The 13,978-nt window shown below is 53.8% G+C and overlaps 1 protein-coding gene across 1 annotated transcript in view; it reads right to left on the bottom strand.

The window, feature by feature from the left end:
• Positions 1-13,978, bottom strand: part of DCHS1 (dachsous cadherin-related 1) — a 131,606-nt gene that overhangs the window by 12,966 nt on the left and 104,662 nt on the right. The window contains exons 16-19 of the mRNA XM_084635833.1: positions 8,212-8,423; positions 6,734-6,888; positions 3,137-3,267; positions 1,974-2,260 (exon numbers count right to left, since the gene is read on the bottom strand). Coding sequence (XP_084491959.1) covers positions 1,974-2,260; positions 3,137-3,267; positions 6,734-6,888; positions 8,212-8,423 — 785 coding nt within the window. The remainder of the gene's footprint in view (positions 1-1,973; positions 2,261-3,136; positions 3,268-6,733; positions 6,889-8,211; positions 8,424-13,978) is intronic.

The raw sequence follows: 13,978 nt of genomic DNA, 5'->3' as shown, positions 1-13,978 counted from the left end.
CTAGGACAGTGTCCTGGGTGGTACCTGGTGCAGGCTCTGGGGTGTGTGTCCCTGTGGCAGGGGGACTAGGACAGTGCCCTGGGTGGTACCTGGTGCAGGCTCTGGGGTGTGTGTCCCTGTGGCAGGTGCACGAGGACAGAGCTCGGGGCGGTACCTGGTGCAGGCTCTGGGGTGTGTGTCCCTGTGACAGGGGGACTAGGACAGTGCTCGGGGCGGTACCTGGTGCAGACTCTGGGGTGTGTGTCCCTGTGGCGGGGGGGCTAGGACAGTGCCCTGGGCGGTACCTGGTGCAGGCTCTGGGGTGTGTGTCCCTGTGGCAGGGGGACTAGGACAGTGCTCGGGGTGGTATCTGGTGCAGGCTCTGGGGTGTGTGTCCCTGTGGCGGGGGTGCGAGGACAGTGCCCTGGGCGGTACCTGGTGCAGGCTCTGGGGTGTGTGTCCCTGTGGCAGGGGGACTAGGACAGTGCTCGGGGTGGTATCTGGTGCAGGCTCTGGGGTGTGTGTCCCTGTGGCGGGGGGACTAGGACAGTGCTCGGGGCGGTACCTGGTGCAGGCTCTGGGGGGTGTGTCCCTGTGGCAGGGGGACTAGGACAGTGCCCTGGGCGGTACCTGGTGCAGGCTCTGGGGTGTGTGTCCCTGTGGCGGGGGTGCTAGGACAGTGCTCGGGGCGGTACCTGGTGCAGGCTCTGGGGTGTGTGTCCCTGTGGCAGGGGGGCTAGGACAGTGCCCTGGGCGGTACCTGGTGCAGGCTCTGGGGTGTGTGTCCCTGTGGCGGGGGGGCTAGGACAGTGCCCTGGGTGGTACCTGGTGCAGGCTCTGGGGTGTGTGTCCCTGTGGCGGGGGCGCGAGGACAGTGCTCAGGGCGGTACCTGGTGCAGGCTCTGGGGTGTGTGTCCCTGTGGCGGGGGGGCTAGGACAGTGCCCTGGGCGGTACCTGGTGCACGCTCTGGGGTGTGTGTCCCTGTGGCGGGGGTGCTAGGACAGTGCTCGGGGCGGAACCTGGTGCAGGCTCTGGGGTGTGTGTCCCTATGGCAGGGGGACTAGGACAGTGCTCGGGGCGGTACCTGGTGCAGGCTCTGGGGTGTGTGTCCCTGTGGCAGGGGTGCGAGGACAGTGCTCGGGGCGGTACCTGGTGCAGGCTCTGGGGTGTGTGTCCCTGTGGCAGGGGGACTAGGACAGTGCTCGGGGCGGTACCTGGTGCAGGCTCTGGGGTGTGTGTCCCTGTGGCAGGGGTGCGAGGACAGTGCTCGGGGCGGTACCTGGTGCAGGCTCTGGGGTGTGTGTCCCTGTGGCGGGGGGGCTAGGACAGTGCTCGGGGCGGTACCTGGTGCAGGCTCTGGGGTGTGTGTCCCTGTGGCAGGAGGACTAGGACAGTGCTCGGGGTGGTACCTGGTGCAGGCTCTGGGGTGTGTGTCCCTGTGGCAGGGGGACTAGGACAGTGCCCTGGGTGGTACCTGGTGCAGGCTCTGGGGTGTGTGTCCCTGTGGCAGGGGGACTAGGACAGTGCCCTGGGCGGTACCTGGTGCAGGCTCTGGGGTGTGTGTCCTTGTGGCAGGGGGACTAGGACAGTGCTCGGGGCGGTACCTGGTGCAGGCTCTGGGATGTGTGTCCCTGTGGCAGGGGTGCGAGGACAGTGCTCGCGGTGGTACCTGGTGCAGGCTCTGGGATGTGTGTCCCTGTGGCGGGGGTGCAAGTACAGTGCTCGGGGTGGTACCTGGTGCAGGCTCTGGGGTGTGTGTCCCTGTGGCAGGGGTGCGAGGACAGTGCTCGCGGTGGTACCTGGTGCAGGCTCTGGGGTGTGTGTCCCTGTGGCGGGGTGCGAGGACAGTGCTCGGGGTGGTACCTGGTGCAGGCTCTGGCGTGTGTGTCCCTGTGGCAGGGGGACTAGGACAGTGCCCTGGGTGGTACCTGGTGCAGGCTCTGGGGCGCATGTCCTAGAAGCAGGTGCAATAGTGCAGTGTTCGGCACAGTACCTGGTAGAGGCCCTGGCTGAAGATGGGTGCGTTGTCGTTGATGTCTTCCACAATGACTGTGAGGTTGGCCTCGGTCTCGTGCCGGGAGTCAGAGGAGCGGATGGTCAGGACGTAGTGGCTGCACTGCTCGTAGTCCAGTGGTGCTGTCAGGGCGATGCGGCCTCCATAGCGCAGGATGCTGAAGGTTCCTGCTGTGCCTCCATCCGGCACCAGCGTGTAGGAGAGTGCTGGGCCTGAGTCCACGTCGTTCCCTGTCACCTGGGTGATCTCAGTGCCCAGCAGGGTGTCTGCAGGAGGGGTGCCATGTCAGCAGCCCACAGGCTCAGTGCTGGGAGTCCTGCCCCTAGCCAAAAGTGCTGGGAGGGAACCACTGAGGCATGGCTTTTTGTGCGGGGGACAGGAACCGAGCTCAGCACTGAGCCAGAAGGGGATGCTATGTTACCTGTAGTCTATAGGGAAAGGGTCAGAGGGAGCTCCAGCAGGGAGAAGCCAGGGCTGACATGGGGTTAAGTGGCAGCGGATGGGGGCTGGAGTGGGAGGGCAGGGGGCTCCTGTGAGGGGAGCTGGGGCTGGTGAGGGGGCAGGCATTGATGGAAGGGTAGCCAGGGCTGGTGTGGGGAGCAGGGGGTTCCAGAAGGGGTGAGTTGGGCGGGCGGGAAAAGAGGTGTGGGGCTTTAGCTGTGGGGCACCAGGACTGGCAGGGGAAGCAGGGTGAGGGAAACCTGGGGCTGGCTGACAGGAGGGCACCACTTTGGGATGCGGCCTTCAGCCACCCATGACCAGCCCCTCTCCAGCGAGAGGGCTACAGCCACAGCCCAGGCCAGAGGCTCTGCAGGAAAGTGTCTCTGGTGCCCCCAGGGCTGTGCGAGGTGCTGCCCTGTCTTGTCCAACAGCACCCAGCCAGTACCCTGCAGAAGGGGCACTCTGGGCTGCGACTCTGTGGTTAAGCTCCACGTCTATGGTTAGAGTCCTCCAGCAGTCTCTCTAGAGACCTTGACTGGAACAGCACCCTGAGGCAATGGGACAAGGAGTTGAGGATTCATGTAAATTAGTCTTTACATATTAATTGATATGCAAATCTCAGGATTGCACAGGTAGCAGGGTTTGAGCCCCTACCGTGCTTGCCTCCATGTTACCCTACCCCCACCCTGTGCCCCACTTACTCTCGGGCACCCGCACCTCCCAGGGCAGGGGGATGGTGGGGCTGTTATCATTGATGTCCATCACCACCACGGTCAGCGTGGCTGAGCCAATGAGAGGCGGGTTCCCTCTGTCCATCGCTGTCACCACTAGCCTGCGGGGCAGAGACAAAGCCGCAGGATCAGCATCGTCCAGGACCCTGTGCACCTGCATGCACACTGGAAGAGGATGCATGGAACCCCAGGTGTTTGGGTCCTCAGAGTGTGGGGAGTGCTAGGGGATGGGGGGAGGGATAGCTCAGTGGTTTGAGCATTAGCCTGCTAAACCCAGGGTAGTGAGTTCAATCCTTGAGGGGGCCATTTAGAAATCTGGGGCAAAAACTGGGGATTGGTCCTGCTTTGAGCGGTTGGACTAGATGACCTCCTGAGGTCCCTTCCAACCCTAATATTTTATGATTCCATGATGCACAGAGCCCCAGGTGTGTGGGCTGGGTGCTCAGAGTGAGGGGAGTGTTAGTGGAGGCATGGAGCTGTGGGTGGGGGGGTGCCCAGTACACTTGGGCTGTGAGACAGGAGGATGAGTGTCCAGAGTGAATAGGCTAGAGGGGTGCATCATGCCCTGAGTGTGTGGGCTGTGGGAGTGTGATGTTATTGACATAATCTGGGAATGTATAGATCATTGTGGCAACCAAGGTCCTGTAGTGGCACCAAATCTTGCATAAAGGGGGTCAAATGAGGTGTCTAACACAAGGTGATGGTTTTCTGATTAGGATTATGCTGTCTATATGTGTGTATCATTTTTGTAGTTAAAAGTTATGAATATTGGCCTATTCTGTCTGTATTTCAAATTTAGGCTATGCTTCTGGGTGACACCCCAGACAAGTTGGTGTCAACTCTGCTCAGCCTGCTGGATGGCCCATTAAGGACCATCAGCGACACAACTGACCCATTGAGAGAAGGCAGACACACCTTGTGACTCAGCAAGGCATGCAGGGACCTGCCTATGGACAGAACTCTGAGGTGTTTCCAGGCCATGGGATGGGCAGCTTGTCCTTGGGACAAAGAAAGCAGAGACCACATGGCGAGAAAATATAAAAAGCTGCTGCAGCTCCTCCATCTGGTCTTCAGTTCTGCTTCTGACCTCTGGAGAAACTTTGCTACACTGAAGCTGTGAACCAAGGACTGAAAGATCCATCCCAGCTTGGAATATACTCCAGAGACTTGATTTGAACCTGCAGTTTATTCTATCATTGCTACAAGCCTGAACCAAGAACTTTGCCATAACTGTATGTAATTGATTCCATTTAACCAATTCTAGCTCTCATCTCTATCTTCTTCCTTTTATGAATAAACCTTTAAGATTTTAGATTAGAAAGGATTGGCAACAGCGTGATTTGTGGGTAAGATCTGATTTGTATATTGACCTGGGTCTGGGGCTTGGTCCTTTGGGATCAAGAGAACCTTTTTTCTTTTACTGGGGTTGTCATAAATATAAAGGGAAGGGTAAACCCCTTTGAAATCCCTCCTGGCCAGGGGAAAGCTCCTCTCACCTGTAAAGGGTTAAGAAGCTAAAGGTAACCTCGCTGGCACCTGACCAAAATGACCAATGAGGAGACAAGATACTTTCAAAAGCTGGGAGGAGGGAGAGAAACAAAGGGTCTGTGTCTGTCTGTATGCTGGTTTCTGCCAGGGATAGACCAGGAATGGAGCCTTAGAACTTTTAGTAAGTAATCTAGCTAGGTATGTGTTAGATTATGATTTCTTTAAATGGCTGAGAAAAGAATTGTGCTGAATAGAATAACTATTTCTGTCTGTGTATCTTTTTTGTAACTTAAGGTTTTGCCTAGAGGGGTTCTCTATGTTTTTGAATCTAATTACCCTGTAAGATATCTACCATCCTGATTTTACAGGGGGGATTTCTTTATTTCTATTTACTTCTATTTTTTATTAAAAGTCTTCTTGTAAAACACTGAATGCTTTTTCATTGTTCTCAGATCCAAGGGTTTGGGTCTGTGGTCACCTATGCAAATTGGTGAGGCTTTTTATCCAACATTTCCCAGGAAAGGGGGGGTGCAGGTGTTGGGAGGATTGTTCATTGTTCTTAAGATCCAAGGGTCTGGGTCTGTAGTCACCTAGGCAAATTGGTGAGGCTTTTTACCAAACCTTGTCCAGGAAGTGGGGTGCAAGGTTTTGGGAAGTATTTTGGGGGGAAGGATGCGTCCAAACAGCTCTTCCCCAGTAACTAGTATTAGTTTGGTGGTGGTAGCGGCCAGTCCAAGGATAACGGGTGTAATATTTTGTACCTTGGGGAAGTTTTGACCTAAGCTGGTAAAGATAAGCTTAGGAGGTTTTTCATGCAGGTCCCCACATCTGTACCCTAGAGTTCAGAGTGGGGGAGGAACCTTGACAGGGGTATTGGTTTTCATAACCATTCATCCTCATAACGAGTGGCACTGGTGGGGATACTGGGAAACTAGAGTGTCTAAGGGAATGGCTTGTGTGACTTGTGGTTAGCCAGTGGGGTAAAACCAAAGTCCTATCTGTCTGGCTGGTTGGGTTTGCTTTGATGTGCACAGAAACCCCAGCCTTGGGCTGTAACTGCCCTGCTTTAAGCAGTTTGTCCTGAATTGGCACTCTCAGTTGGGTCCCACCAGAACCAGTATCGTTACAGGGGGAAATGGGGGCATGGTGCCCAGAGGGCGTGGGCTGTGGGGAGGTGCGTGGTGCCCAGAGGGCATGGGCTGTGGGGAGGTGTATGGTGCCCAGTTTGTGTGGGCTGTAGGGGGTCGTAGCATGGTGCCCAGAGGTTGTGGGCTGTGGGGGGTCGTAGCATGGTGCCCAGAGGTTGTGGGCTGTGGGGGGTCGTAGCATGGTGCCCAGAGGGCGAGGGCTGTGGGGAATTGCATGGTGCCCAGTTTATGTGGTCTGTAGGAGGGCGTTGCATGGGGCCCAGAGGACATGGGTTGTGTGGGGTCGTTCCATTGTGTCTGGTTTGTGTGGGCTGTGGGGGGGGTCTTTGCATTGTGCCCATAGGACGTGGGTTGTGGGGAGGCTCTGTGTGTGGTGCCCAGAGTATATGAGCTGTGAGGGGGCCACGATGCCCAGAGTTTGTGGGCTGTAGGGCAGGCATGATGACCAGTTCGTGGTCTGTGGAAGGGGAGGTTACATACTGCCCAGCGGGTGTGGGAGAGGTAGATATATATGGGGATTGGGCACGTGGTGCACAGAGAGCTTGGGATGGGGCAGCATGGTGCCCAGTGGGAACGGTGCTCAGAGTGTGTAGCTTGGCAAGAGGGTTGGGGGATGCCCAGAGTGTTCAGGCTAGGCAGATGTGTGGTGCCTGGACATTCGTTCTTTCTGCCAGCCCCAAATACAAGTGAGAGTCACAGAGTTTATGGCCAGAAGGGTCTGTCAGAACTTGTCTGAACGGCTGCATAACACACGCTAGCGATGCCCACCCAGGTCTCTGTGTATGGAGCCCAGTGACTTGAGTCAGCTAAATTTTGCTAATGCAGCCAATGTGGATCTGAAGTCACTAAGAGATGGAGAATTTCCCACTTCTCCCTAATCGCATCCCTGGGATACACGGCGCCTTATTCCATTTGGCTGGCTTTCACGCACCGGGTCTGTGGCCAGATCTCCCTGTCCAGAATGGCTGCAGTGGTGATGGTCCCCATCTGGGCATCAATGTGGTACAGGCCATTCATGGGCAGCGACTGGTTGATGGCGTAGGTCACCTGACCATTTGCACCCTGATCTGGGTCGTCAGCCAGAACCTGCAAAACAACACATGGGATTCAGTGTGCTGGCTCAGACCCACGAGCCACCCCAGCCCCGACCTTATGCTTCTGGCTCAGACCCACAGGCTGTTCCAGCCCTGGTCTCATGCATCCGGCTCAGACCCACGGGCTGCTCCAGCCCCAATCTCATGCTTCCAGCTCAAAGCCACAGGCCACTCCGGCCCCAATCTCATGCTTCCGGCTCAGACGCACGGGCCACTCTGACCCCGCTCTCATGCTTTGAGCTCTGACCCACAGGCTGTTTCAGCCCCGATCTCACACTTCCGGCTCAGACCCTCGGGCCATTCCGGACCCGATCAGATGCTTCCGGCTCAGACCCTTGGGCCATTCCGGCCCCAATCTGATGCTTCCGGCTCAGACTCTCGGGCTACCCACAGGCCACCCACTCCGGCCCCGATATCATGCTTCCGGCTCAGACCCACAGGCCGTTTCTGCTCGGACCTCACGCTTCCGGCTCAGACCCACGGGCCATTCCAGCCCTGATCTCACGCTTGCGGCTCAGACCCATGGACTGTTCCAGCCCCAATTTACACCCCCCAGATCAGAGCAATGGGCCAGTCTGGCCCCAATTTACTCTCCCCACCTCAGATCAATGAGACCATCTAACCCCTGTTTACACCCCTCTGGTCAGACCAATAAGCCCATCCAACCCTGACCTATGCCCCCTTCATCAGACCAATGGGCCCATCCAGATTCAATACCCCCCAATCAGCCCAATGGGCCCATCCAGCCCTGATTTTCCCCTCCTCGATCAGCCCAATGGGCCCATCCAGCCCTAATTCCCTCCCACCGATCTAACCAATGGGTCCATCCAGCCCAATTCATACCCCCCAGGCAGACCAATGGGCTCATACAGCCCCAATTCCCCCCCCCAATCAGACCAATGGGCCCATCCATCTCTGATACCCCTCCAAGCAGAGCAATGAACCCATCCAGCCCCAATTCCTGCCCCTGATCACACCAATGGGCTCATCCAGCCCCAATTTCCCCCCACCCCCAATCAGCCCACTGGGCCCACCTGGCTCTGTTCCACCCCCCTGGCCAGACCAATGGGCCCATCCAACCCTGACCCAACCCTGACCCTCCCCTCAATCAGACCAGTGGGCCCATCCAATCCTGATTCCACACCACCACCCGGATCAGACCAATGGGCCCATCCAGCCCCGATTCCCCCCCACCATTAGACCAATGGGCCTATCCAGCCCAGTGCCCTCCCCTTCCCGTCCACAGGCCCCTTGGACTCATCATGTGTGAGGCTCCCATCGCCCCATCCTGGGGCTCCCCCGCCCCCGGTGGTACCTGTATGACGGGGGAGTCGTAGCTCTGTGACTCCCAGATAAAGGCCACATAGTTCTGCAGCTGGAAGCGTGGCAAGTTGTCGTTCACATCCTGCAGGTTGAGGTTCACTGCCATGAAGCCAAAGGAGGCGGCAGTCTCTGCTTGAACCACAAGGCGCAGCCGAGGGCTTGACTCGAAGTCCAGGCTGCTGGAGTCCTGCACTGAGATGGCACCTAGGAGAGGACGGGGTAAGCCAGTGCATGGAGTCCCAGGGTCACCAAGCTGACTAAGATGGTGCGCAGGCCCATGCATGAGCACATACACCCTTACATATACATCTCCACGCACCCACATATCTATCCAGCTATCTGTGGCACATCTGTGACCCTAGAACTGCAGTGCTGGTCACTTCACAATTGTTACTGCATTTCTCCTCACACTCCTGTGCAGCAGGGCAGAGCTGCTAACCCCCTATACAGTCGCACAGGGAGTTTGGGGGAAGCCTAGGAATTGCTGCCATCTTCAGCCTAGATGTCAAGATCAAAGACATCACAACCCAACCAACGTCCTGCACAGACTGTCACCTCATTAAGGTAGTGGTCACTGCTTTGCCAGGAAACAAAACAGACCTATGATCCTGATTCAGCTGCAAAGACTCAGGGACTCTACTAAATTTCAAAGACAACTAAAGGACAGCAGCACTCCACCCACAGGATGAGGACCTGGTGAATTGTTACCATTCCACACTAGCCTCAACCAGCAACATATTGACCCCAAAGAGCCTCTTCCTCTCCACACCGCTTTCCTTGGTTTGCTGACACCTTGAGCCAGATGAAGAGAGTGGGGCAGAAATTTAATTGCCAAAGCAGAAAACAAAGACTGATGCAGACAGGATGAAACATAACATGTCTCCAAGCCTATGGCAAGAGACCCTTCCTATGAGCTCCATTAAAGCTGACAAATCCCACCCCGAGGAGCTATTCAGGGTGGTAAACTGCTTCAGCAATTCTGGGTGGCTACAACCTGCATCTGAACCCAGCACCAAGTGCTGCAAAGGACTATATTCTACTGCGCTGAAAGATCATGCATAGTCAAGAAGGCTTCTCAGACAGCCTGGATCCACCCTGCCTGCACTCACCATCCAACAGCCTGCCTGAAATCCTGGAGTCCAGTATATTTACTCTCTTTCACCAGCCATAAATGGCAGGGGTCTGGTGCACAAGTCTTGAGTCAAGACTCCTTTGGAGTGTCCAGAACTTCTTGAGGAGTAATGAGCAACTGATGCCACTGATGACTGTAATGGCCAATGACTCATTCAGAGAATTTTTTCCTTCCTCCTCTGAACACGCAACAGTGTGACCAACACTGACATTACCTGGATATGTTGGTTATAACCATCTATCACTTGGTGTCGAATCTCCCATTCCTTAGCAAGCTCACAGAGAAAAGTTAGCCAAAGGACAACTACAAGCTCATCTAACTCCTCCCCATAGAAGGAAAAGGCCTGGGTAGAGACTGTCGAATTGTGGAAGTCAATGAATGGCTACGCAGGTGGTGTCAGAGAGAAGGCTTTGGAGTCTTTGACCATGGGATGGTGTTTCAAGAAGGAAGAGTGCTAGGCAGAGATGGGCTCCACCTAACAAAGAGAGGGAAGAGAATCTTCGCAAGCAGGCTGGCTAACCTAGTGGGGAGGGCTTTAAACTAGGCTCACCCGGGGAAGGAGACCAAAGCCCTGAGGTAAGTGGGGACGTGGGATACCGGGAGGAAGCACGAGCAGGAAAATGCGAAAGGGGAGGGTTTCTGCCTCATACTAAGAAAGCAGGACAAACAGCAAGTTATCTCAAGTGCCTATACACAAATGCAAGAAGCCTGGGAAACAAGCAGGGAGAACTGGAAGTCCTGGCACAGTCAAGGAATTATGATGTGATTGGAATAACAGAGACTTGGTGGGATAATTCACATGACTGGAGTACTGTCATGGATGGATATAAGCTGTTCAGGAAGGACAGGAAGGGCAGAAAAGGTGGGGGAGTTTGACTGCTCAGAGCTCAAGAATGAAACTGCAGAAAAACCGGAGAGTCTCCGGATTAAGTTTAGAAGTGTGATCAACAAGGGTGATGTCGTGGTGGGAGTCTGCTATAGACCACTGGACCAGGAAGATGAGGTGGACGAGGCTTTCTTCCGGCAACTCACGGAAGTTACTAGATCGCAAGCCCTGGTTCTCATGGGGGACTTCAAACACCCTGATATCTGCTGGGAGAGCAATACAGCGATGCACAGAAAATCCAGGAAGTTTTTGGAAAGTGTAGAGGACAATTTCCTGGTGCAAGTGCTGGAGGAACCAACTAGGGGCAGAGCTCTTCTTGACCTGCTGCTCACAAACCGGGAAACAATTAGTAGGGGAAGCAAACGTGGATGGGAACCTGGGAGGCAGTGACCATGAGATCATCAAGTTCAGGGTCCTGACACAGGGAAGAAAGGAGAGCAGCAGAATGCGGACCCTGGACTTCAGAAAAGCAGACTTTGACTCCCTCAGTGAGCTGATGGGCAGGATCCCCTGGGAGAATAACATGAGGGGGAAAGGAGTCCAGGAGAGCTGGCTGTATTTTAAAGAATCCTTATTGAGGTTACAGGGACAAACCATCCCGATGTGTAAAAAGAATAGTAAATATGGCAGGCGACCAGCTTGGCTTAACAGTGAAATCCTTGCTATTCTTAAACACAGAAAAGAAGCTTACAAGAAGTGGAAGATTGGACAAATGACCAGGGAAGAGTATAAAAATATTACTCGGGGATGCAGGAGTGAAATCAGGAAGGCCAAATCACACCTGGAGTTGCAGCTAGCAAGAGATGTTAAGACTAACAAGAAGAGTTTCTTCAGGTATGTTAGCAACAAGAAGAAAGCCAAGGAAAGTGTGGGCCCCTTACTGAATGAGGGAGGCAACCTAGTGACAGAGGATGTGGAAAAAGCTAATGTACTCAATGCTTTTTTTGCCTCTGCCTTCACGAACAAGGTCAGCTCCCAGACTGCTGCACTGGGCAGCACAGCATGGGGAGGAGGTGACCAGCCCTCTGTGAAGAAGTGGTTTGGGACTATTTAGAAAACCTGGATGAGCACAAGTCCATTGGGCTGGATGCGCTGCATCCGAGAGTGCTAAAGGAGTTGGTGGATGTGATTGCAGAGCCATTTGCCATTATCTTTGAAAACTCATGGCGATTGGGGGAGGTCCCGGACAACTGGAAAAAGGCTAATGTAGTGCCCATTTTTAAAAAAGGGAAGAAGGAGGATCCTGGGAACTACAGGCCAGTCAGCCTCACCTCAGTCCCCGGAAAAATCATGGACCAGGTCCTCAAGGAATCAATTCTGAAGCACTTACAGGAGAGGAAAGTGATCAGGAACAGTCAGCATGGATTCACCAAAGGCAAGTCATGCCTGACTAATCTAATTGCCTTCTATGATGAGATTACTGGCTCTGTGGATGAGGGGAAAGCAGTGGATGTGTTGTTCCTTGACTTTAGCAAAGCTTTTGACATGGTGTCCCACAGTATTCTTGTCAGCAAGTTAAAGACGTATGGGCTGGATGAATGGACGATAAGGTGGGTAGAAAGTTGGCTAGATTGTCAGGCTCAACGGGTAGTGATCAATGGCTCCATGTCTAGTTGGCAGCCGGTATCAAGTGGAGTGCCCCAAGGGTCGGTCCTGGGGCCGGTTTTGTTCAATATCTTCATTAATGATCTGGAGGATGGTGTGGATTGCAAACTTGCTCAGGGTGCAGAGGACACTAAACTGGGAGGAGAGGTAGATACGCTGGAGGGGAGGGATAGGATACAGAGGGACCTACACAAATTAGAGGATTGGGCCAAAAGAAATCTGAGATTCAACAAGGACAAGTGCACAATCCTGCACTTAGGACAGAAGAATCCCATGCACCGCAACAGACTAGGGACGAAATGGCTAGGCAGCAGTTCTGCAGAAAAGGACCTAGGGGTTACAGTGGACGAGAAGCTGGATATGAGTCACCAGTGTGCCCTTGTTGCCAAGAAGGCTAATGGCATTTTGGGATGTATAAGTAGGGGCATTGCCAACAAATTGAGGGACGTGATCGTTCCCCTCTCTTCGACATTGGTGAGGCCTCATAGAATCACAGAATATCAGGTTTGGAAGGGACCTCAGGAGATCATCTAGTCCAACCCCCTGCTCAAAGCAGGACCAATTCCCAGTTAAATCATCCCAGCCAGGGCTTTGTCAAGCCTGACCTTAAAAATATCTAAGGAAGGAGATTCCACCACCTCCCTAGGTAACGCATTCCAGTGCTTCACCACCCTCCTAGTGAAAAAGTTTTTCCTAATATCCAACCTAAACCTCTCCCACTGCAACTTGAGACCATTACTCCTTGTTCTGTCATCAGCTACCACTGAGAACAGTTTAGATCCATCCTCTTTGGAACCCCCTTTCAGGTAGTTGAAAGCAGCTATCAAATCCCCCCTCATTCTTCTCTTCCGCAGACTAAACAATCCCAGTTTGGATTGGGGTGCAGTCCTGGAGGTAGTGCGGTTCTTCAGTGTCCAGTGATGGTCTCACTGATCTCGTATAGGGGTAATATCACCTCCTTGCTACTTCTGGATACTACCCTGCTTATCCAGACCCCCAGGGTGGTGTCTGCCCTCTCAGCTAGAGCACCTGTCTGGGAGCTCATGTTCGGCTGGATTCCATCAGGACTTTTCACTGGCTTGTCTAAATAAACACTAAATCAGGAACACAATCCCCGATAATGTCACGGCTAACCTGGTGGCTGAACTTTGTGACTTTGTCCTCACCCATAACTATTTCACATTTGGGGACAATGTATACCTTCAAATCAGCGGCACTGCTATGCGTACCTGTATGGCCCCACAGTATGCCAACATTTTTATGGCTGACTTAGAACAACGCTTCCTCAGCTCCTGTCCCCTAACGCCCCTACTCTACTTGTGCTACATTGATGGCATCTTCATCATCTGGACCCATGGAAAAGAAGCCCTTGAGGAATTCCACCAGGATTTCAACAATTTCCATCCCACCATCAACCTCAGCCTGGACCAGTCCTCACAAGAGATCCACTTCCTGGACACTACAGTGCTAATAAGTGATTGTCACATAAACACCACCCTGTACCAGAAACCTACTGACCGCTATTCCTACCTACATGCCTCCAGCTTTCATCCAGACCACACCACAAGATCCATTGTCTACAGCCAAGCTCTACGATACAACCGCATTTGCTCCAACCCATCAGACAAAGACAAACGCCTACTAGATCTCTATCAAGCATTCTTACAACTACAACACCCACCTGGTGAAGTGAAGAAACAGATTGACAGAGCCAGAAAAGTACCCAGAAGTCACCTACTACAGGACAGGCCCAACGAAGAAAGTAACAGAACGCCACTAACCGTCACCTTCAGCCCCCAACTAGAACCTCTCCAACGCATCATCAAGGATCTACAACCTATCCTGAAGGACGACCCATCACTCTCACAGATCTTGGGAGACAAGCCAGTTCTTGCTTACAGACAGGCCCCCAGCCTGAAGCAAATACTCACCAGCAACTACACACTACACAACAAAAACACAACAAAGCCCGTTGCCAACTGTGTCCACATATCTATTCAGGGGACACCATCATAGGGCCTAATCACATCAGCCACACTTTCAAAGGCTCATTCATCTCCACATCTACCAATGTGATATATGCCATCATGTGCCAGCAATGCCCCTCTGCCCTATACATTGGCGAAACCGGACAGT

This window comes from Lepidochelys olivacea (assembly GCF_965140295.1).
Source record: "Lepidochelys olivacea isolate rLepOli2 genome assembly, chromosome: 1".
Classification (NCBI taxonomy): domain Eukaryota; kingdom Metazoa; phylum Chordata; order Testudines; family Cheloniidae; genus Lepidochelys; species Lepidochelys olivacea.
The sequence above is the reverse complement of the archived record's forward strand: the minus strand, read 5'-3'. Positions and strand labels throughout refer to the sequence as shown.